Genomic DNA, 23,829 nt, shown 5'->3' on the forward strand with positions numbered 1-23,829 from the left:
TGCTATGTACTCACTTTCTAAAGCCTTCGTCATCTGTTCAATTTCTGATGTGTATTGATTAGCAGTTTTATTTCGTTGCTGTAGGTTCATTAGCTTTGCTGACAATACCTCTACAGTTTCGCCTTTGACGTTACTTTTTAATTTGGAAATTACTTCACCAACCGTTGTTTCGTTTCCAATTAGATTTCTTGCTACACCCTTTAGTTTTGTCTTTATTATAAAGACAGCTAGGTTTTCGTGTTCGCCTTTTATTGACTCTATTATATGCAATGCATCAATGAAACTGGTTAAGTTTTCTGCTTTACCATCGAAAACTGGTATAAGCTTTGATGCAGTGTTAATGAAGTCAATATTTGTTTGCGCCATTTCGAAGTTGTTGTTCTTAGTAATGTTTGCGCTTGAGTCTGAGTCTGAATCTGTTTTATTATCTGCGTTTGATAATAAAACGGCTGGGATAGTAAGATTATTTAAATCTTCTTCCTTTATTTTCGCGTTAAAGTCTTCTGGCTCTGTCTGATCGACGCCAGTTGGCTCTTCCAATTTTGATTCTTCATCGGTTTCATCTGTTATTGCGGTATTAAGAATGGTATTTACAGAGATATCTAAATTGAATTTTTCTTTTATCGATATTAGAAATTCTCTGAGCCTTTTCAAAAATTTTGATACTCTTAAGCAATGGTCGTCATTTAATTTTTCTCGTTGCCCATGTATTAATATACGCGCCTCGTTAAAACTGTTTACTACTATTTCTGCATGTTTTTTTATTGTGCTCCCTTGAATTGGTCTGTTTTGATTAAGATTGTATGACTTATCGAATTCTGTTTTTATTTTATTCAATTTCGCATACAAATTGTTCCATTCCATGGCAATATTATCTATGTAATTTTACCATAAGGATCGTGGTTTTACCGAGTATAGAATGGTAATCCACGATCTCTTTTACTAAGACGTATGGCAAAGTATTTAGGACTTAACCTTTTATTTTTTTATTGTAAGCAAACAAAAGGCTGAATTCCAAATTGTACTTTTCCATATAGTTATATTCAAATTCAGTGATTGTAATGAAGTTTTTATGGCATTAGAGAATGTTTAATGCACGCATTCTTAATTCTGGGTCATTAATAATTATTTCCTCAAGACAGCTATCCAATTCTATATTGTTAAATGCCATAATTTTAATAAAGAAAAATATTTTTAAATTGAACACTCTAACCTTTTAATTTTTTTTTTTTATATCTTATCTAGATCGTGTGCTCTACTCAAATACTTCTTCTTTAAATTTTTATTGTGCAACTTGTATATTTTGGTAACAAAACTTGCGCTCATGATTACAATGATTATTATTAAGAGTATATGCACCCAATACAGGTCAATATTGTTTGGTTCTACTTTGTTTATAAAGTTAGCAGTTTAGTCCACTGACTTAACGTCCACAGTTCCCATTTTGGGTAAATATACCTTCAATATATATGTATTATTATAATTACTATGATTTTCTGCAGAGAATTTATTTATTTTATTGTTATTCATTTCATTTAAAGAAATTTTGAATAGATATACGTAAATATTTCTGTCTTGCATATATTTCTGCCTAGCTTATAGGGCCTGAGAAGCACTCAGCAAAATAACGTCATCAAACAAAAAATTAGGAATTTGGTTATTCAAAACTGATTGATTAAATAATATACAATACAATATACAATACAATATACAATACAATACAATACTATATAAACCAATATCAGTTATATGTTGTTAGTATATAGCCTAACAGTGGTTAGTTTTTTTCGAGCAGCGCTTTCGCGCATCGGCTCGGGTTTAGAAGTTTATAATTAAAGGCAACTTAGGCATTGGCATAAATGCAGCCCTTGTTGCGTTACTTTGCTCGTAATGCAAAGCTCTTTTTCGATGATTTTGAAATTTCCCTCGTGGGCTTCTTTTTCCTGTTACTTTTAAGTAGTCCTTGATTAGTCGTCGTTGCTGAAGAAGCTTTATCTTTTTTCCGCTTCTTTTCCTCTTTTGGTTTAATTTGTTGCGTTCTTGTCGTGCCCGGTACTCAACTATTGTGAGGGGGCGTGGTTCATCGTTGGGACACAACTGCAAAGCCTCTTCTAGGCTTGGTGCGTCTTTTTGCTCAACAGGAGCAGGGACTTCCCACGACGGTGCAGAGGGCGGACTGCCTTCCGCACTCATATGCCTCCTTCGTTGGTGTAGCCGGCGGTCTGACTACCACACTTCAGTTTCCATCGTTGGTGTAGAAGATTTGCCATTCCTTCCACACATGTCCTAGTCAACTATTCTTTCTTTTTCTTCCTTCTTTTTTTTTTGTGTTGGTTTTGTATTATTATTTTGTCCGGGCCTTTTGGGCTCAGGTGGCGCCGGTGCTGGTCATTTCACAGGCTGATTAATGCTGATTTTTTTTTTTTTGATTTGATTTGTAACATTTTTTTTTTACAGTGGTGCTTATAGACTTATGCCACTGCCACTACCATAAACTGTTAACTGCCATGTAATAAATTCTTTTCTTAATGGCTTTTCTTTTTTTTTTCATATTTACTTCGTACATGTTTGTTTTCATAATAACTTTTTTTTTTTTAGATATTTATTTCGTACTGGTTTGTTTTCTTAATAACTTTTTTTTAGATATTTATTTCGTACATGTTTGTTCACTTCACTCGCGCACATGGCACGGTCGCCATGTAATAAATAGTTTTTAATATCTTTAGTTTTTGTAAATCCGTCTGTTAAGAACGGGCTTTATTAATTGAATGTCACTTGACTTAAGAATAAAGCTGGCTTGGCTTACAATTCATATAGCTGCACGAGCAGCGCCGCGGCTACCGCTTATGTACCTAAATATATATGTTAATGTATACGTTAGTGTATATATTGCAGGTAGTATATAAGTCGGATCGAGCCGGATCGGGCGACTATAGCATATTGCTCCCATGGAAACAATCGGAAAAATAAATAAAAAAAATTATATCTTTGGTGTTTTTCAATTTTTTTTTCTAATTCTTCAAGATACAGTAATGGTTGAATATTTCAGAATTACGGTTTAAATTTCATCAAAATCAGACGACTATTGCATATAGCTCCCATAGGAACAATCGTATAGCTGCCATAGGAACTATCGAATAATTAAGTCATCATAAGTAAATCATAATTTTAACGTTTTTAAGAGTATTTAGTTTTTGAAATAGCTGCAAGGGTATATGAACTTCGGCTTGCCGAAGTTTGCTTCCTTTCTTGCTTTGTCATTCATTTCCCCGGATTTTTCTATTATTGCTACATTACCTAAAAAAGAAAAAAAAATTGGTAAAGTTTTATATAGATAGCTTTAAAACTGAGAGACTAGCTTGCACAGAAACGGAAAAACGCACGCAGAGACTGAATGGCTAGATCGAATTTCTAGTGTTGCTGATCTTCTTCACTGCGTTGCAAAATTTTGTCTGAAATTAAATACCCTCTGCAAAGGTATAAGAATTATACAAAAATTAAGATTTTAAAAACAAAACAATTTTATACCAAAGTTGACAACCAGGGTAAATGTTCATACATTTTTATATTTTTTAGCATTCAAACAGTAGCAATAAGTCAAGTTGTTACAAAAGTATCTTTCATTTATTTATACCATTTATATTTTTTCATGTTTTCTTAAAGATGTCGTACACACCTTAGGATGGACTTTCGGATCATCTTGAATATTTTAATGGATGCTCTCGAAAGGACAAAATCAGTAGCAAATCCAAACCAAGTTAAGTAAGTAAAATGCTGATCCTTACATATATCAAAGAAAAACTCCTCTTGACGAGCTAAGAATAATGTAAATATCGGGACTTCAACTCATAATATTTTGTGTAGTTTTGGGTGCTTTGGTGCTTTTCGTCTCTCGCCATACGGCTTTCTAAACAATGAATTCCTCGCATGGCCATCTGACGCGAAGGCGGAAGTTTTACGTTCTCGTACTTGCACAGAAATTCCGTCTGCTACCTCTTTAGCTCTCCATTATACTTCGTTGATTCATTCAGGTTACTAGTTGGCTTTTTCATCTTCCTTGGTCCTAAGAGTGTTATTAGAAATACTCACGCAAACGGCGTCCAATGAAAAATTATTTTTGATAAGGACATCCAATTGCTGATCGTTTTAACATTCGCAGAAGTGCATTACCCTCGATCTTGCAGGGTCGCCGGCATCAACTTTACGGCCATAAACAGACTATCCGAGCGCCACAATATCAGTGCCTCATATTTTGGTTACTGGGTGCTGTCTACTGTCCTCCTGGGCACCATCATTCTTGGTTAGCTTATGAATATCTTATCCTGTTTGGCTCTGTCGGTAATCGCTTTCTTATAGGAGGGGCATTCCAATGCCCATCACAGTTTCTGGGAATGCAGGCGTTCGTGCACTCGGGGAAACACTCTTAAGTCAGTTGTTTCTAACTCATGTATGCAGATTCTGGCCACTGGCGGGCCTACGCATTTTCCATGGATTAATAACAACCTTCCGCCGGCTATTGATTTTGCGGTGTGAAGAGACATCCCGTGTAGCCACCTTGCTATCTCGAAATGTCCCGGTCTAATTCTGACCATATTTCGCTTTAGATATATCTCTGCGTTGCTGCCATACGGTCGTTACCAAAACCGGGCTTTTACCTCGTGGTTCGGATATGAAAAGTTTCGATGACCGACTTTCTGCCCTGAAATCCGGGGCATCTGTCTTTTACTACCGTGGACGAAGTTGATTCCTTTGCTGAGTTCTTAGTTGACCAGATCCACCAAGCTGCTCCTCCTGCTAGAAGTGTTCCTATTCCTCCACCATCTTGGTCTACTTTGAAGCCAGAAATTTCTGCCTTGGCCAGAAAAGGTCATGCACTTCGCCGCGTCTGGATGAGGACGAGGCATACCATCGACATGGCAAGGTGGAAGGCTGCTGTGTCAGAACTTAAAAAAAGTCCTCCGTTTGGCCAAGTCTGAATTCTTTATGGACAAGCTCAGTGCCATTGACCTTAACCAGAACGTCGGGTTTGCGCTGTGGAAATGCACCCGCAACCTAAAAAGACAACCGCTTCAGAGACTCTCACTTAAACGTAAAGATGGCACTTGGGCCCACAGCGATTTCGAGATTGCTGAAGTATTTGCAGATGATTTGGAAAATCGCTTTACACTTACTTTGCAACAAGCCAAAAAGTCCAAACCACTATCTCTAGATTAGGACACTTTTTCCAAGATGTTTGAGCGGAGCATGCTTGCTAGGCTCTTAGCTATAGCTGCGGTTGATGAACCACTTTCAGACCACCAGTTTGGTTTTCGTAGTCGCCATTGTGCTGTGCAAGCAAGTGCACAGAGTAGTAAATCATGTACTGGGTGCTTTGGAAGATCGCAAATACTGCTCAGCTGTCTTTCTTGATGTTCGACAGGCCTTTGACAAGGTTTGGCACGAAGATCTCCCTTACAAACTAATGCCACTTTTGCCACAGGGATTATGGAAGCTAATCGTGTCATTCTTGGATAAAAGGGAGTTTACTGTCGACATCCGTGGACATCGTTCTGGACTACGCCTTGGGCCGGTCCTGTATACAGTTTATCCGTCGAATCTTCCAAACCCAGTTGCACGCGGTACACTCCTGGCCATCTGTGCAGATGACACTGCATCTATTGCAGATGTAGTCCCCATTGTCTTCCTCTCGGCGTGTCCAGACATTCTTTGAATGTTGGGCTTTTCGGTGGAACATTGCACTGAACGTCGACAAAACGCAGCACGCCACATTTGCTTCCCGCCCTGGCCATTCTCGTAGTCTCTACCTTAACTTAGTGGGGCACAGACTGCGATTCATCTCTTAAAAGGGTACAAACGTGCATATCAAAGGCGCTTAGGAGGTTACTGGGTGTAAAATGGCACCATTATGTCGAAAATCATGTGTTGTTTTAGGACACGGGAGTGCCGACGGCTACGGAGACAATTTGTAGTTTTTTGAATCGATACAGAGATCGCTTGCTAGATCACACGAACCGTCTGGCTAGACGGCTTGCTACACCATTGGGTCGACGACGTCTCCGGAGACGGCACCCAGCGGACCTGTGGATAGATACGGGCGCCTCTTATAACCACACAAGAATACTGACAAGCTTTTACCTGCCCTAAACTTAATACCCGAATATTTGGGATCTTTGAACAAGAAACAATAATTGCAAAAAAAAAAAATATAACTCCGTCTATCGGTCACTCTTAAGGCACGAAATTCTCTGCAATCCTCCAACTTATGGGTGCGAGTGCACTTTCTACATAAAAGTGTAGAACTGGTGTCGTTATGAAACATATGACGGACCCTTGGATTCCTTGCTCGTTGTCTGTCGTCGTTGCTTGAATTTATTGGAATCACTGTGCTCGCGCAGGTTGCTACTCTGATTTTTTTTTTTTTTTCAATTATTTATTTTGCACTCCACACAAGGATGGTCTTTGTTTTCGTGTATGCTTAGGAGTTTTCAATGATACCAAACATTCGGGTATTAAGTTCAAAAACTGCGATATCTACTCTCTGAAGTCCTGCGCTCTGCCTCGCCCAATCCAGCTTAATGTCGAACGGCAACTTTTCCCAATGATCTCGTAAAAGCATCGGGTCATTCAGATAGGCGGAAAGTCCTATCGAGTCTACGGTCGCCCTGTAATTTTGGACCGACAACACTAGTCGTACCAGACTTTCCATGCTGTTTGGTTTAACCGCCGGTTCCATACGAAGCTTTGATTGCAGGGTTTTATTTATAGCTTCTAGTCGGCCATATAACATGTGTAATGACTCGATGGCTTGCTTTACTGTGGCAGGCATCATTAGTTTTCCTCGTAGAGCTTCCAAAACTGCACCTCTAAAGCATTTCTGCAATTTCGTAAGATTTTCTTGGTCGCTGAATCCACACCTTTCTGTAGACTGCTCGAAGTTCACAATGAACATTTTCCATTCTTCTGGATTTCCAGAAAAGCAAGGCAAGTCCTTACTGATGACTTGTCTTGTTGCTTTTCACGATGCGTTTAGGCATCCTTTCTTTGGTGCAAGCACGACGTTTTTTGAATTCATATGCGTGCCAAAATCCCAAGTGCTCGTATAAATAGGATCATTTTGAGAATAAATTCTATATATTTTTGAAATCGTAACTAAAACGAGCACCCTTATTGCAGCCAATCCGAATACCTCTCAGTGAGTATTGATTTCCCCATTCCATTCTGTTTCCTTGTGTTGTTACCTGCTGACCTGCGGATGCTACGATTGGCAGTTGCGGTTTATGTAACCGCCGTCATCACGCCATTATAAGTATCACGAACGCGAGCCAAATCCAATCGTCCTCCTTGTGCTGCAGAACTCGTTACAGATATTAAGCCTGGAATGTTTTCACTGTCCAATACTCGCTGACTGCCTTCTGGCCACGCGGATCTAAGATGTGAGGTTATACAGGAAACGTGAAGCCGTGCAAATTCGAACCTTTTTGTTTCATAATAATCTCTGTGGCACGCGCCTATCCCTCTCCGGATAAAGCTGGTTAATGGTTCTATTTGCTGCGCAGAAGCTTTCCAAAAAGTTTTTTAAAATATTGCCTAGCCGGACAACGCCTCCGTGGTCGCGGGGGCTTGTACGACTTTTAAGTATGTTTTAAGTCCCAATCCAAAGTCAGTTTCTCTTGTTTAACTGCATGTGATGTTAATTGGTTTATACACTGATCGGCATATATAGTTGTATTTTGTCATGGCGATGCCTCAGTTTCGTTTTGAATTTTTATTCATTATAAATAGGAAAGTATTTATGGATTGTACATAATTCATTTAGTTACATTGTATTAAATTATAAATATAAAAATTTTTCATTTTTAACATCGACTTAGATTTTTTTTTTAATTAAAACTAAAAACTAAGTACATTCATAGGTGGCATAAGTATTTTGACAAAAAATTTTTTACATCTTAATTCACTATTTTGTTTTATAAATCTATTTTAAACTAGAAATTAATAAATAATAACCCCCCTTGGCGTCTATAAATTTTTGGAGGCGATTCGTAACGGAATCGACCAAGGCTTGAAGGTGATTCAAAGGAATCTCTTTACAATGCATTGTGACCCAGTGATGGTTTCTGGTTTGTCCTGGTCAGATCAGTGCTTCTATTTCGCTTTATAAGCGATTACACATTTTCAATAATGTTTAAGTCAGGACTTTGTGGTGGCCAATCGATGGCCTTAATTCTTTTTAAATCGTACAAAAACTTTCTTGTGGGATGCGTGGAATTCAAAACTACTCTCATCCGTTCACAGGACATTACGCCAAAATAAAGCGGTCTTGGTGATGTACCTTTTCGCGAACTCGCAACGCTTGCGTATTGTTCTCAATTATGGAAGTGGATGCTGACTCATCCTCTCCAAGGATACAGCCTTTGGTGTTTTTAGAGAGTCCTTCTTAAAAGCACGGACGATAAGACGGTCGGCATCAGCTCCTGTCTTTCGATTTCGGCCTTTACGGCGAACATTGATCACATAGTTACATTTTTTATATTTATTGATTTGATAATAAATGGTCTGACGAGACAAATTATATTCCTTAGCGATGTTTATTACGTAAGAAACTAAGTTATATTTGATCACAATTTCTTATTTTATTTTGGTGCTCAGCTCAGATCTTTTAACCATTTTAAATATTAAAAAATCGACTTTATGTAATATTAACGACAACTTGTAATAATATTCTTGAACTTGCAACTAAATCACACAATGACAAAATATATAAGCCGCTGCAAAAATCGTTGCTTGCTGGCATTCTTATCATTAGAACGAAAGAACAAAAGACAATTGACGAAATATTTTGCATATTTACAGTTATTAATTTGCACTTCTCTTTTATCATTACTTTCGGTTCTAATAATGCACCGGTACTTAGTTCAAGAGTTTAATTGTCAAATGGATACTACGACAAAATATATATGCCGACCAGTGTATGTTGACAGTAGATATTATAGTAGCGTAGAAATAGATTGTTAATGGAACCAACTGAATAGAACAATAAAGAAAAACTTAACTTGTACGGCTCTCCGGTCTAATTTGCGGCTTCCAGGCGCTTTTTCTCTCTTCCACCATTCGCTATTGACAGCCAGCCATCAACCGTTCTGTTATACTGCCAGTTAGGTTCATGCCGTAACACAACTTTTAAATGGTTTAAACTGACCCGCCCTATAAGAATAAGGTAAATTCAATTAAAAAAATAGTTTAGCTAGTTTAAAAACAACGACAAATAGTACTTTAAAAGTAATAGTAACCAAAAACATTGCTGTTCCTGTTGTAACTTCTTCTATGCACACTTTTTATACCCTTGCAAAGGATATTATAATTTCAGTCAGAAGTTTGCAGAAGACATTGAGGAGAAGTGAAGAAGACGTTTCCGACCCTATGAAGTATATTTATTTATGATCAGCATCACCATGTCCGTCAGTCTTTTAAGCTGTCTGCATAAAACTTTCCCTAAAATTATCATTTACATGTAGCATATAAGTTGGAACGAGCCGGATCGGTCGACTGTATCATATGGCTCCTATGGGAACAACTGGAAAAAAATGAAACAAATAATAATTTTGCTAACTACTTAATCATTTAGCTCCCATGGTAACAATCGAAATATTAAAAAAAAATAAATGAAAACAGGAAAGGAAGTAAACTTCGGCAAGCCGAAGTTTATATACCCTTGCAGCTGTTGCTAAATTTAAAAGATTCTTTAAGCATATGAATTCAAAAACGTATACCCTTGCAGAGGGTATTATAATTTTTGTCACAAGTTTGCACGCAGTGAAGGAGACACCTTCGACCCTATAAAGTTAAGGTTAAAAATTTCAGAACCACGGCTCAAATTTCATCAAAATTTAACGACTATATCAAATTGCTCCCATAGGAATAATCAAAATATAAAAAAATATATTTAAAATTTTTTAAACTTTTTTTTTATTTATTTTTTTTTTTTATTTATTTATTATAGTTTCAGTCAGAAGTTTGCAACGCAGTGAAGGAGACATTTCCGACCATATAAAGTATATATATTCTTGATTAGCATCACTAGGAGAGTCGATCTAGCCATGTACGTCTGTCCGACCGTTTCTACGCAAACTAGTCCCAGTTTTAAAGCTATCTCCATGAAACTTTCCCAAAAGTTGTCTTTTTATTGCAGGCAGTATATAAGTCGGATCGAGCCGGATTGGACGACTATAGCATATAGCTCCCATAGGAACAATCGGAAAAATAAATAATAAAAAAATTATAACTTTGGTGTTTTTAAATTTTTTTATTTTAGTTTTTCGAGATATAGTAATGGTTAAATATTTCAGAATTACTGTTTAAATTTCATCAAAATCGGACTACTATAGCATATAGGTCCCATAGGAACAATCGTATAGCTGCCATAGGAACTATCGAATAATTAAGCTGCAAATCAACATAGCTTCAATGTTTTTAAACATACACACAAGTATATCATAATTTTAACGTTTTCAAGAGTATTTAGTTTTTGAAATATGAACTTCGGCTTGCCAAAGTTGCTTCCTTTCTTGTTTTTATTTTTTTTTTCTTTAATTATTTTGGACATAGTAATAATTTGATAGTTCAGAATTACGCTTTTAACTTTAATTAAATCGGAAAAAATAAATCATAAAGCATAGGAACAATAATATTTAGTCTGAAAATGATCATAGCTTTAATGTATTTAAACATTTACGTAAATAAATCAAAATTTAAATGTTTTCAAGAGCATTTCATTTTTGTAATAGCTGCAAGGGTATATGAACTTTGGCTTGCCAAAGCTTGCTTCCTTTCTTGTTTCAATTGATAAGAATATACTTTGATACATAGTAATGGTTTATTATTCCAAATTGGACAAGCATGTTGTATACCTGGTATACGAACGATCAAATAATTAAGCGGAAAATCATAAAAACTTAACATAAAGGCATACAAATCGAAATATTGTAGCTTAAAATAATATTAAATTTTTGGAAAAGCTGTAGGGGTATATGAACTTCCGCTTGCCGATGCTTGTTTCCTTTCTTGTCTTAGTTTTATAAGTGAGCTCAAGATTTGATTAAAATAAAAAAGAAAAAGGATCGTCAAGCAGAAAGACGGAGCTACAGTCAGTGCTAGAAAGCTTAAATATTCTCAGCAAACAAATAAATAAAAGGAACTTTAATATCGTGTTCTTGATATTAAAAACCCGTCGAGCCAATAAATTCTCACTACCTCTGAAAACTTTAAAAAACTAAATGGATTTAAGTATTTAAAGCTTTGTGTAATAAAATGGTTATAAGCAGAGACCAACAAGAAAGCAAGTAAACTTCGGCAAGCCGAAGTTCATATACCCTTGCAGCTATTTCAAAAACTAAATACTCTTGAAAACGTTAAAATTATGATTTACTTGCGTGCATGTTTAAAAACATTGAAGCTATGATGATTTTCAGCTTAATTATTCTATAGTTCCTATGCCAGCCAGATTGTTCCTATGGGAGCTAAATGCTATAGTCGTCCGATTTAAATGAAATTCAAACCGTAATTCTGAAATATTTAACCAATTCTATATCTCGAAGCACTAAAAAAAAATTAAAAAAAACCAAAGTTATAATTTTTTTTTACTTATTTTTATGATTGTTCCTATGGGAGCTATATGCTATAGTCGTCCGATTTTGATGAAATTTAAAACATAATTCTGAAATATTTAACCATTACTATATCTCGAAGCACTAAAAAAAAAATTAAAAAACAACAAAGTTATAATTTTTTTTTTATTTTTTTTTATGATTGTTCCTATGGGAGCTATATGCTATAGTCGTCCGATTTTGATGAAATTTAAATCGTAATTCTGAAATAATTAACCATTACTATGTGTTGAAGAACTAAAAAAAAAATTAAAAAACAGAAAAGATATAATTTTTTTAAATTTATTTTTCCGATTGTTCCTATGGGAGCTATATGCTATAGTCGTCCGATCCGGCTCGTTCCGACTTACTACCTGCAATAGAAAGACAACTTTTGGGAAAGTTTCATGCAGATAGCTTTAAAACTGAGAGACTAGTTTGCGTAGAAACGGACGGACAGACGGACGGACAGACGGACATGGCTAGATCGACTCTCCTAGTGATGCTGATCAAGAATATATATACTTTATAGGGTCGGAGATGTCTCCTTCACTGCGTTGCAAACTTCTGACTGAAATTATAATACCCTCTGCAAGGGTATAAAAATAATCATTAGTTATTATTTTTTTTAATAAAAACCCATGGTCACGGCAAGCTCCGAGAAGTAATTCAACTATACCAGTGTAATACTAAAGCCTCAAAGATTTTTTATTTAAAACTTGAAGAATAATAGTTAATTTTTTGAGGTTTATATAAATCTCAAAAAATTACGATTATTTGTTGAGTTTTATTTTTAGCTCTTCAAATAATGATTATTCTGGGAGTTTTACTTTCATGTTGACGAATAACGCTTGACTTGTAACGTTTATTTATCTATCTAAATATTGTAGGAGGCACAATTACGTGTTGTTGATTCAGTAGTCGCAGCAAAAGTGAGTTTATTCATTTCCAAGTTAATTATGCTTAGGCTATTCAACAAGAGTGGAACTTAAACCTATCGTATTCGCACAAGAGTAAAAGAAACAGATATAATAATTGTGGAACTGAACGTAGAGTATGTATGTATAATAGGATCCTTAGTACTTAAGCGTATGTATATGTGTGTATGACTGCTTGCTACAATATAAAAATCGAATTTTTTTTTAAATATAACCGATTGTCGAAAAAGGGGAACGGCAATAGATTAAGTGGACTACGGAAAACATTTTGTTTTTTTTTTAGGTTTGTACAATTATCAAAAACTGCTTAAACAAACACTGTTTAAAACTCTCCATATTTGTGTAATTACACAAAATATGTTTTTCCAAAGAGTCAGTGGAAAGATTACATCTCATATTAGTGGGTACCAATTTGAGAGCCGAAAGAAAATCTCCACGCTGACTTAAAGCCACCAAAGCTGCTGGTGGAAAACGCAGCCACTCCGCGAATGGAATCGAAAATCCGGTTCGATTGGACCAACTGCTAGGGTAGGGGTGGCTTCTATTGGTTGGAATACTAAATGTTAACCGAATTCCACGTAGGAAAGACGTGCCATTGTTTATTTAATCACTGGATGCGGTAGAGCAAATCGGGGAATCTGTACTTGCAGGGCACGCTATAGGATCTGGCTCTCACTCGTCGGCTGTGGGGGTTGGAGACCTTGCGCCTACAGATTCGCAGACGAACATTTTATTATTATTTTTGTTAAAACTAGAATTGAGCGTGCTAGAGACAAGAGAGAAATAAATAACTGAAACCGGAAGAGAAAGATAATTTAATGTACAATCTAGCTAATCAGTGGGCAAGTGCTAATGATCTAGCCTTAAACCGCAAAAAGTGTAAATGCATGATGATTTATAAGAAGAAAATTAAAACAGAGAATTTACAACTTGTTCGAATTAAACACACGACACTTCCCTATGTCGACATCGCAACAGAAACGACCACATAAAAAGAGCAGTAGGGATAACGGACGTTAAGACAACTTAATGTTAGCCAGCAGTTCTTTTTCCTGAAATAAGACTATTAGTCGCAAAAATCTATCTGACTCCATCTCTACTGCATGGCATAAAAGTTTTTGGTAGCTATATAATATCGTTTTCCGATTTTAATAAAATGAAAAGCGTAATTCTGAACTGTCAAATTATTAATAGCTCAAAAAGAATTTTAAAAAAATTACAAAAATAGAAAAGTTACATTTTTTTAAATAAAATTTTTTGTTATATTTTTATTGCTCCCATGGTAGCTTTATGTTTTAGTCGTCCAATTTTGAAATTTAAACCGTAATTTTAAAATATTTAACCTACTATGTCGAAGAACTAAAGAAAAAAATTTTAAAAAAAGCAAACTTATAATATTTTTTTATTTATTTTTCCGATTGTGCCTATGGGAGCTATATGCTATAATCCGGCTCGTTCCGAATTCTGTGCTACGTGCAATAGAAAGACAACTTTTGGGAAAGTTTCATGCAGATAGCTTTAAAACTGAGGGACTAGTTTGCGTAGAAACGGACGTACAGACGGACATGGCTAGATCGACTTTCCTAGTGATGTTGATCAAGAATTTATATACTTTATAGGGTCGGAAATGTCTCCTTCACTGCGTTGCAAACTAATTCCCTCTGCAAGGGTATAAGTATTATATGTCCAAATCATAACACCACGAGAGTAGCACATAAAACTAAGAGTTTAATTACTCGTGCTGGGATGCAAAATAAATAATTCCATAAAAATAAAAACAATCAATTTATAGATTTCTGCTGAGCTGCAAACCACGTGGTTATGAGCTGCATCACAAAATAATTTTTAAAAAGTCAATTATGTTACTATTTACCAAATCTGTTATGCAACAATGTTCTTAAAACATCAACGAATAAGGTAAAAATATCATATGCCCTTTAAGTTATCGCAAAGAATTTTAAAAGAATTAATTTATGTTCTTGTGGTTCGTCCGCCCAATGTTTGGTGTAAATTTTCCGTGAGTTTTTTGTGGAAGTTAACAGAGAATTAACAGAGGGAACTTAGATTCCGTGCAAATCTTTCGGAAGTGAAAATTGGAACAGGTCTGGGAAATTTGAATCCGTGTGAATCTTTCGGAAGTGAAAACTGGAACATGGCTGATAATCTCTTTTAGAACCAAGCTTTATTGTGCTGTTCCCAGACTAAGATTTTGTTGGGAAGGGGTGATTGGGAACTAGAAAGGGATCGGTCTCACCACTTATGATCTCTTAAAGGAGTGTGAGGCAGCGAGAAGTAAGCGTACGGCCACATCCGCAGTCGTTTTGGTTTTAATTGAAATGTATGGGTAAAGTTTTAAGATTGTCGATTTAAAATTTAAATGTTGGAATTTTTATTTATTTATATTAATTGTACAAAAGAATTTCAGCCACTACCTGTTTAATATTATATGAAAATAATATTTAAATGTTTACAAAAAGTAACTAAAATTCTAATATTTTTTAGCCGTTTGCGACCAATTGTGTATAAAGTAATATCATTATGGTGCTCTACTCTACAAGAAGGAAGTCACTGTGAAATTATTGCGGAGACCCTTGTTAAGGAAATATTTGATGACTTAGTTCCGCGTCAGCCAACTTCATTAACATGTGTAAATATATTTTTTGTTAAATATTTTACATTTAATTTAAAATGTTTTCCAAAAACAAATTTAGCAAGGCAACTCAAATTTAAAACAAAATTGTTCAGCTATAAACATATTTTCGATGTTGGAGATGTCGTTCGATGATGAAGATAATTATAAGCTTTGTCAGCAAGCCCATTTTTGCCTGCAAAAACTGTTATCATCGTCTGGTCCCTTGCTAAAACCATCTCTTTTAAAGGAAAGTATAGTTATACATAATAGAAATTCAAAAACATTATATGCTTTATATTACAGGACGTCCACAATACCTTATTGGAAATTTTTATTCAAATAAATTTAGAACCGCTGAAAAAGCCATATTCACGTAACATCTGGAATATTCGTTTGGAAGTTTACAAATCTTTCGTATCTTTATTAAAATCACGTAATTTTGGTTGCCCTGTGCCTTCCGAAATAATAATCACACTTTTAGACCAATCGCTTTTATACGAAAATAGTACTACACTTCGGTCACAATACAACTTGAAAGTGCTGGAATTAATGCTTCATCCTCAGAAAGCGGATATTCAGCTTACAAAATTTTTTGAAAATTTAAAGATCACAACTTCTCCCCATACAAAAATGTCTGATTCTGAAAATTCAAAATGTAAATCACTCAAAGAAAAAGATCAATTAAACATTCAGTTGGTTAAAAAGAGTTATCAAAAAAGAAAAGAACAAGTTTTTGAACAAACTGGCAATGAATCCAATAATATTATGAAGGACAATTTCAGTGAAACACAATGCTCAAAAAAAATAAAAATCGACCTACAGGATCAATTTAATACTAAGATCGATAATAACTCATTAAATATACAAAAATCCTTTGAAAAAAAGATTACAAATCGTTTCGAAATAATTGAAGAGAATAATTATATCGAACTACCTCCGCTAGACGACTCAGTACAAAATATCAAGGAGATATCAAAAGAATCTTTGCACATTTTGGGAAACAACAGCTTAGAGAGTTTTGAAAAAAGTGCTCCAGGAATGTTCAAGGACAATGATATTTATGCTGACTTACCATCTTCCTATTGCTGTGTTAAAAAATTTGAAAATCAATTGCCTGTGGATTTAGTAAAATTAGATGATGATAAAATGATAGCGGACTTGGAAGCAAAATTCGTTGATGAACTTAAATAAAACATAGTTATTGGTTTATAGTTTTTGTTTTTATAATAACAATAAATATTTTTTTAAAATAATGTGTAAAAATTATTTAAACTTTATACTAGTTTGTATTAAAAAAAACGCGAACAGGTGATCTGGTTATTGTCTACTTGCGAAAAGGGAGAAAGCTATTGTCGAAAAAAGAAATTTACATCGAAATGCAACTGATTCTTGTTCCCTATAATCTATTGTGCTACTCCCATACTCCCACATATAGATTTTGTTCGGAAAGGGTGACTGGGAACAAGAAAGGGAGCTAATGATCTCTCAAAGAAGTGTGAGGCAGCGAGATGTAAGCCGGGAGAGGATGGAAAGCGTTCGGCCACATCCGCAGGACTATGTTTAGGTTTTCAAGCAAGTCCGAGAGTGGAACTTTCGGTATGGCGGCAACGATAAGCCGTTGGAGTTCCTGGAACAGGTAGAGTGTGCCGCCGTGACCTATGGTATCGATATAAACCAGAAGAGCCCCAAAGTGGTTCATATCCAAGAACCGACAGTTGGACAACTGGGTACACTTCATATACAGCTTCCAAGGAAGCAAACCTACCGGGAATAGTTCAAAGACTACATGGTGAACATGCAGAATCTGATACGGCCCCTGGGTATGTCTGCCAGGGAAGCGTGGACAAGATCAAGAAGAACAGCACACACGCCCTTTGAGTGTTTATTCGACCGTATGAGTGTCGGCCCCTGGACACCATGGTTCGAGATGGAGAACAATCCCAGAGTGCGGTGTGCAGGCGGTGTCAGGAGGACACGGACGCGCCACAGGCATACGCCGCAAGGGCATGGAACATCCTGCTGGCGCTTCGGCAAAATACGTGTCAGGACTGTGCAGTGGTTTTTGGGAACCGTGCAACGATATCTGTCTCTGATCTCAGTTGCCGCAGCGCAGCCCATTGCAAGCGGGTCCTGGAGTTCAAGGTTCAGAATTGTATCGAGGGAGTAAGTGGGGGTTGTGCGAAGAGCGCCACTGATGCAGAGTTCAGCGATTCTTTGATTTGTGTGTACCTTGACAAGGTTGCTCTTCTTGGCTAGGGAGTTCCACCAAACGATGATCCGGTATAGAAGAAGTGCTATTGCTATGTCTAGCCGTCCTATTGCTTTCTTGCAGACGAACACAGCTATGGCTGCTTAACAAGTGCGATCGACTTTGTTTTCAAAGAAGTTTCCTGTCCAGGTATTTGACTTTTTCGCTGAAGTATAGGCTAGTACGGTGTAGTCTGGGTGAGGTGAATTCAGGTACCTTATACTTTCTGGTGAATAGTACCAGTTCTGTTTTACTTGGGTTGACCCCTAGTTCACACCCCCATGAAGAGTGTTGACAGGGCTGTTTCCATGAGGTTGCAGAGTGTTTCAGGGTATTCACTTTAAATTAGAAAACGTCGTCCGCATATGCGACTATCTTAAAGCTCCCTCTTTCTAGAAGTTATAGTAGTTGGTTGACTACTATGATCCAGAGTAGAGAGTCTTGACGAGTTTTGTAGCAAGAGCCGATCCCATAGTAGAGGTCACCACTCTGCTGGAAAGCATTGATGATTCTCACCCGCGTTGGTTCAACTTCAAGACTAGTCAGTGCTCTGATGATTGCTTCTAGGGTGATGTTGTTGAAAGCCCCTTCTATGGGGCCAAGGTGTTTTTCTTATGTTGGAATCCTTTTTCAATTTTGGAGACCAGTGTATGGAGTGCGGATTCAGTCGATTAGACTTTTCGGTAGGCATGTTGAGAAAACTTGAAGGGCTTGAACGTGCTTATAGCCCATTTGATGCGCTCTGCGCTTGATAGTTCTAGGATAACTTGGTCGTCGAGAGGGTCCGAGTTACTTAAGGTTTTTGCTTCTCGGGGGTTAAGGTTGTTGCTTCTTGGGGGTTAGAAGGAAAGTGAGTGTCTAGAAGCAGCTTTGGAGTTTCTGGCTTGTAGGTTTTTTGAGATATCTTATGGAAGTAGGAGATTTACATATAATCTTCCTAAGCCGACCTGCCTCGGTGGTAGACTGCAGAAACGGGCCTTTCTTTCCGTGTGGCCGTTCTGATTTTTTTTTTTATATAAGCTGAGTTTGCTGATGTCAGTGCTAACAAATTTAGCCTTGTTGAATTGGGGTCTACATTACTGTTTCAGTTGCGTAAGGGTGGTGGACCGCCACGGAGGTTTCTGGGTAGATTTGACCTTCCTACCGGGGCAGGATTTTTTCAAGGCTTCACGGCAGGTGTCTGTAAGGACGTCGACTTTCTTCTCTAGTTCTTCCCGGGTGTTGGCAGCGAAAGAAGGGAGGTTCTCGAGGTTGGTGGCTAGGGTTTTTGTGCAGTAACGCCAGTTAGTTTTTCTAAGATTAGTTATATTTGTAGGGTTTGGACATACTACGTCTATTGTAAAATCTATGTAACGGTGGTCAGAGAAGGACTGGTCATCCCCAACCCTCCAGTTCCCGATTTGGTCAATCAGGGCTTCGGAGGATTGATTGATTGTCAGAGGTAATCAAAATATAACCCACCCCTTTCGTTTGTGTTTGTTCTTCCTCATTGTGTGTTCCCACCCCTAGGACAAGTTCCTTTTTTGAGGTGGCTACCTTCCTTTGAGGTGGCTACCTTCCTTACCACTGTTGTAAAATAAGCTATTTTTTAAGTCCACAGTTTCTTGGCCATCTCGTTAAAAAAACTGCGGCACCCAGTAATAATAACAGAGGTAGAGATAAAGAAGTCAAGGGCTTTTAGTGCAGCTTGACTGCCTGAGAAAAGGTATATATCTTTGTTGTGGTGTAGTGCTGGATTCAGAAGGGTTATAGCGCCTTGTGTTCCTAAGACCTCTGCTTGGAATATACTGCAGTGGTCTGGCAGTCGAAAGGAGTTTTTGATGTCCAGCTTAGGGGAGGAGACTTCGCCACCTGCTTGCTTATTAAATTTTGAAACGTCCGTATAGATGTTGATAGCAATCTCCACCCGATGTGGGAGGTTTGCCCAATCTGTACGTGATGGGATGATGGGGCAGCGCAGCCCTTTAAAAATAGGCCCAGGGGTTCAAGGATCAGAATTGCATCTAGGGCGACAGTGGGGCTAGTGGGGCGGAGCGAGCCACTGATGCAAAGTTCAGCGCTTCTTTGAATTTTGTGTACCTCTTCTTGTCTAGGGAGGTCTTCCAAACGATGATCCCGTACAGTAGGATTGGTCTTACTATTGCTGTGAATAGCCAGTGTACAATAGAAGGGGAGAACACACACTTACGTCCTATTGCTTTCTTGCAAACGAACAGAGCTATGGCAGCTTTACGAGTGCGGACAACTATGTTTTCTGTCCTGAGAAGTTTTCTGTCCAGTATTAGGTCGAGGTATTTGACTTTTTCGCTAAAGGCTAGGCGAGTATGGTGTAGTTTGGATGGGGTGAGTTCAGGTACTTTATACTTTCTGGTGAATAGAACCAGTTCTGACCCCTAGTCCACACCCCTCTGCCCACCTAAGAGTGTTGACAGGGCTGTTTCCATGAGGTTGCAGAGTGTTTTTGGGTATTTGCCTTGAATTAGAATTTCTACGTCGTCCGTTATGCGACCATCTTAAAGCCCCCTCTTTCTAGAAGTTGTAGTAGTTGGTTGACTATGACCCAGAGTAGAGGGGAGAGGACTCCTTCTTGAAGAGTTCATCTGCTGACGAGTCTTGTAGCGAAAGCCGATCCCATAGAAGAGATCACCACTCTGCTGGTGAGCTTTGAGTTTAAGATTCTCACCAGGGTTGGTACCCCTTCAAGACTAGTCAGTGCTCTGATGATTACTTCTGGGGTGACGTTGTCGAAAGCGACCTTTATGTCTATATAGGCCGCAAAGGTGTATTCTTTATCTTAATCTTAATCTTAGCTTAGTTCTTTTTCAATCTTGGAGACCAGTGTATGGAGTGCGGTTTCAGTCGATTTGCCCTTTCGGTATGCATGTTGTGCGTTTAAGAAAGGGTTCGGGTTAACTGTGGCTCTGAAGGTAGGAATGGGTAAAGATTTATTGGTCTGAAGTCTTTAGCGGATGTGTGTGACGGTTTCCCAGCTTTTGGGATGAAGATGACTTTCACTTCGAGTCACCTTTAAGGTATATTTTGTAGAATTTGGCAGTTTTAGAAGTAAACTGTTACACAATGCATAATAATATAAAGGGATTTTCCGTTTGGCTCTCCTAATTTATTTTTTTTTGGTTTATGGGTGTATTCAAGGCTTTGCCGCAGGTGTCTGTGAGGAAGTCGACTGCCTTCTTTAGTTCTTCCCGGTTGTTGGGAGTGAGTGGAGGGAATGTCTCTAGGTTAGTGGCTGAGGTCTTTGTGTAGTAACTCCAGTTTTCCTAAGATTGGTTATATTCATAAGGTTTGGACATACTATGTTTATGGTGAATTCTAAGTAACGGTGGTCGGAGAAGAAGTCGTCACCCCAACCCTCTAGTCCCCGATTTGGTCAATAAGGGTCTCGTAGGATAAGGTGATATCCAGAACTTCCTTTGTAGTCATAGTGATGAAGGTCGGGTCATTACCTTTATTGCTAATAAATAATTTTGATTGAAAGAGGTAATCAAAAAGTAACTCACCCTTTTCGTTTATGTTTGTACTTCCCCATTGTTTGTGGTGTGCATTTGCGTCCATTCCCAGGACGAGTTCCCTTGTTGAGGAAGCATGGAATATGGTGTTTTCTATGGGACCACTGTGGCTATGGCTCATCTGGAACGTCCGACAGTATGCTCTGGGTGTCGGCTCGAGTGTGCAGACATTTGAAGTTCTATGCACTGTTTGTTGAGTAGGAGCACGTCGCTCATTGTATTCTTGTCGCTCTTTTCAGTTTACCATTTTCCATCCATCAGTGCGTAACTTCGGCTTGAAGCGGGGTCGGAGGGTTCAGCCGGGATCCACGCCCTGGCCTTTGGGCGGGTCGAAATGTCAGCTGCATCGCTAACATCCAGATTGGCTTCGGGGAAGACGTCGCCAACCATGGCGATCGCAGCCTTATACAGGGCTGCCGATCGTTCGTCTTCGCAGGCGATATGACACATTGTTTTTTTTTTCTGAGATATATTAATCATATGTCATGTTGGATTCTGTTTCTGAGAGCCTGAGATACTTGATACTTGTTTTTTAACATAACAAGTGTTTCAAACATTTCGTTTCCAAGCCGGTTTCTTTTCGGGGTAAGAATTTGACCCCCATAGCTAAATATGCGTTCAACTGGAGCCAAACTCGGCAGTACAGAATTTTTTTTTTTTTTTTTTTTAATTAACTTTGCTTTATTTATTGAATCTTCTCTTAGCTTTGAGACTAACAATAAGTTTTCGAATCTTAAGAGTTAAACATTAACTAACAGTGGACTGTAATTTTGGTTGCGCGTCCCTCAAGTTGGTCGCTGGGTAGGTAAGTCATTGCGACGAAGACGGGATTGGTTGCACAACCTTGTTAGACCTCTTGCAAGGTGGTTGGGGTGCAAAGACAGCTTGGTGAGGTACTTATCCTTTTGTTCTGCGATAACTGCTTTGACTGGTGGGATGTTCAAGTCACGATGTATGTTTTCGTTGCGAACGTACCACGGTGCCCCGGTGATCGTTCTCAGGATTTTTGATTGAGCCCTCTGGATTATGTCGATGTTGCTATTGCTAGCATTCCCCCATAACTGGGAGCCGTACGTCCATATAGGCTTTAGTACTGAGTTTTACAGCAGGACTTTGTAGTCTAAGCTAAGGGAAGATCGAGCGTTGATGAGCCAGTGTAGGCTACTGGCTTTCAACTTTAAGTGTGTTCTTTTGGCTTCAATATGCCGGCGCCATGTGAGTCTTCTGTCGAGATGTACTCCTAGATACGTTACTTCGTTTGATTGAGGAAGCAGGGTGTTATTTAATGTGAGGGGTGGGCAGTTTTGCCTATTCAGGGTGAAAGTAACGTGCTTGCATTTTTGTTCATTTACTTTAATTCTCCAATCAGATAGCCATTTTTCAACGTCGGCCAAGTGAAGAGCTAGTTGCGCAGTTGCTTGTATTGGACATTTTGAACGGCTGAGTATAGCTGTATCATCAGCAAAAGTAGATGTTGTCAGTCGACTGCTTGTCGGGATGTCTGCTGTGTAGAGGACATATAATGTTGGCCCGAGCACGCTACCTTGGGGGACTCCAGCCAAAATAGAAAAATCGTCAGATATGGCAGTGTTACATCTCACAGCAAATTTTCTGTCGTGTAGATAAGACTCTAAAAGTTTGTGAGTGTTGCTGGGAAGCATTGTCTTGATCTTGTACATTAGGCCTTCTAGCCAAACTCTGTCAAACGCTTGAGAGACGTCCAGAAATATGGCGGTGCAGTACTCACGTTTTTCGAACGCGTTTCGAATTTCTGATGTTATTCGGTTGACCTGCTCAATCGTTCCGTGTTTTTCTCGAAATCCGAATTGGTGTGATGGAATTCCATTCTGGATTCGTAGATATGTGTTTATCCGAGTCAATATGCATTTTTCAAAGAGTTTAGATAAGCATGATAGTAGGCTTATAGGTCTGTACGATGTGGGGATTGTGGGGTCTTTTCCTGGCTTCGAAATCATTATAATAATTGACTTTTTCCATCTTTTTGGAAAGTGGCCATGTTTAGCGATGGCATTGAAGAGATGTGTAATGGTGCGAACGGCACAATATGGAAGCTCCGTGATCATTTTAGGGGTAATGAGGTCGCAGCCTGGAGATTTTCTCGGGTTCATATGGTTTTTGATGATGCTAACGATTTCCAATGGGCGAAACTCGATTGGCTCATGGTGAAGCTGGGTGTCATATGCAAAAGTCGGCAGAGTGAATGCATTGGTGGCAGGATTTGGTTGAAAGACATTTTTAAGGTGATCGGCGAATGTCCTGGCTCTATTGTTATCGCTGCGCGCCCAGCCGCCTGAGGGGTTTCTAATAGGCATCACGGTTTCTTTCGGTGAGCTAAGAGATGGGTGGGCTCTCCATAGTGAGTGTTTTGAGCAAGTTGATAACAGTTGCTCTATATAACGGCGCTGGGCATATGATTCTTCTTGTTTTAGAGCTTTAGTTAGTTGCCGTGAGGCGTATTTCAAGTTCTGCCTAGCAGATTGCGATCTATAGAATTGCCACTCCCGACGTAAGCGCCGCTTCTCTAGGACAAGCTGTTCGATTTGTAGATTTGTCTTCTTTTGCTTGCATTGAATATTTGAGATTTGGGGTGTGGAAACTTGAGCCGCAGTGACGAGTACGGACTCCAGTGTAGTTACAAAGCTGTCTATGTCAGCTTCGTCGTTGAGGCGAGGACATAGCTCAATATGTGAGCTAATATATTTTCTAAACTTGAGCCAGTTGGTTTTTTGTGAGGTCAGGTTAAACTGGTGTTCTAATGTTCCTGGTTGTTGGAGAAGATGAAATAAGACCGGCGAGTGATCAGATGAAAGATCCGAAAGGC

At 38.2% G+C, this 23,829-nt stretch overlaps 1 protein-coding gene across 3 annotated transcripts in view; it reads left to right on the forward strand.

Annotated features, from left to right (window-relative positions):
* LOC128263946 (uncharacterized) overlaps window positions 1-23,829 on the forward strand; it is a 196,399-nt gene that overhangs the window by 26,254 nt on the left and 146,316 nt on the right. For 2 of the 3 annotated variants that reach the window (XM_052999217.1, XM_052999218.1), the window contains 4 exons: window positions 3,664-3,762; window positions 15,083-15,227; window positions 15,292-15,457; window positions 15,514-16,419. In XM_052999217.1, coding sequence (XP_052855177.1) covers window positions 3,664-3,762; window positions 15,083-15,227; window positions 15,292-15,457; window positions 15,514-16,403 — 1,300 coding nt within the window. In that variant the 3' untranslated portion in view covers window positions 16,404-16,419. Of the gene's footprint in view, window positions 1-3,663; window positions 3,763-15,082; window positions 15,228-15,291; window positions 15,458-15,513; window positions 16,420-23,829 lie in introns of those variants that run through there. The other variant, XM_052999219.1, reaches the window with a different exon arrangement.

Source organism: Drosophila gunungcola, unplaced genomic scaffold (genome assembly GCF_025200985.1).
Source record: "Drosophila gunungcola strain Sukarami unplaced genomic scaffold, Dgunungcola_SK_2 000029F, whole genome shotgun sequence".
NCBI lineage: Eukaryota > Metazoa > Arthropoda > Insecta > Diptera > Drosophilidae > Drosophila > Drosophila gunungcola.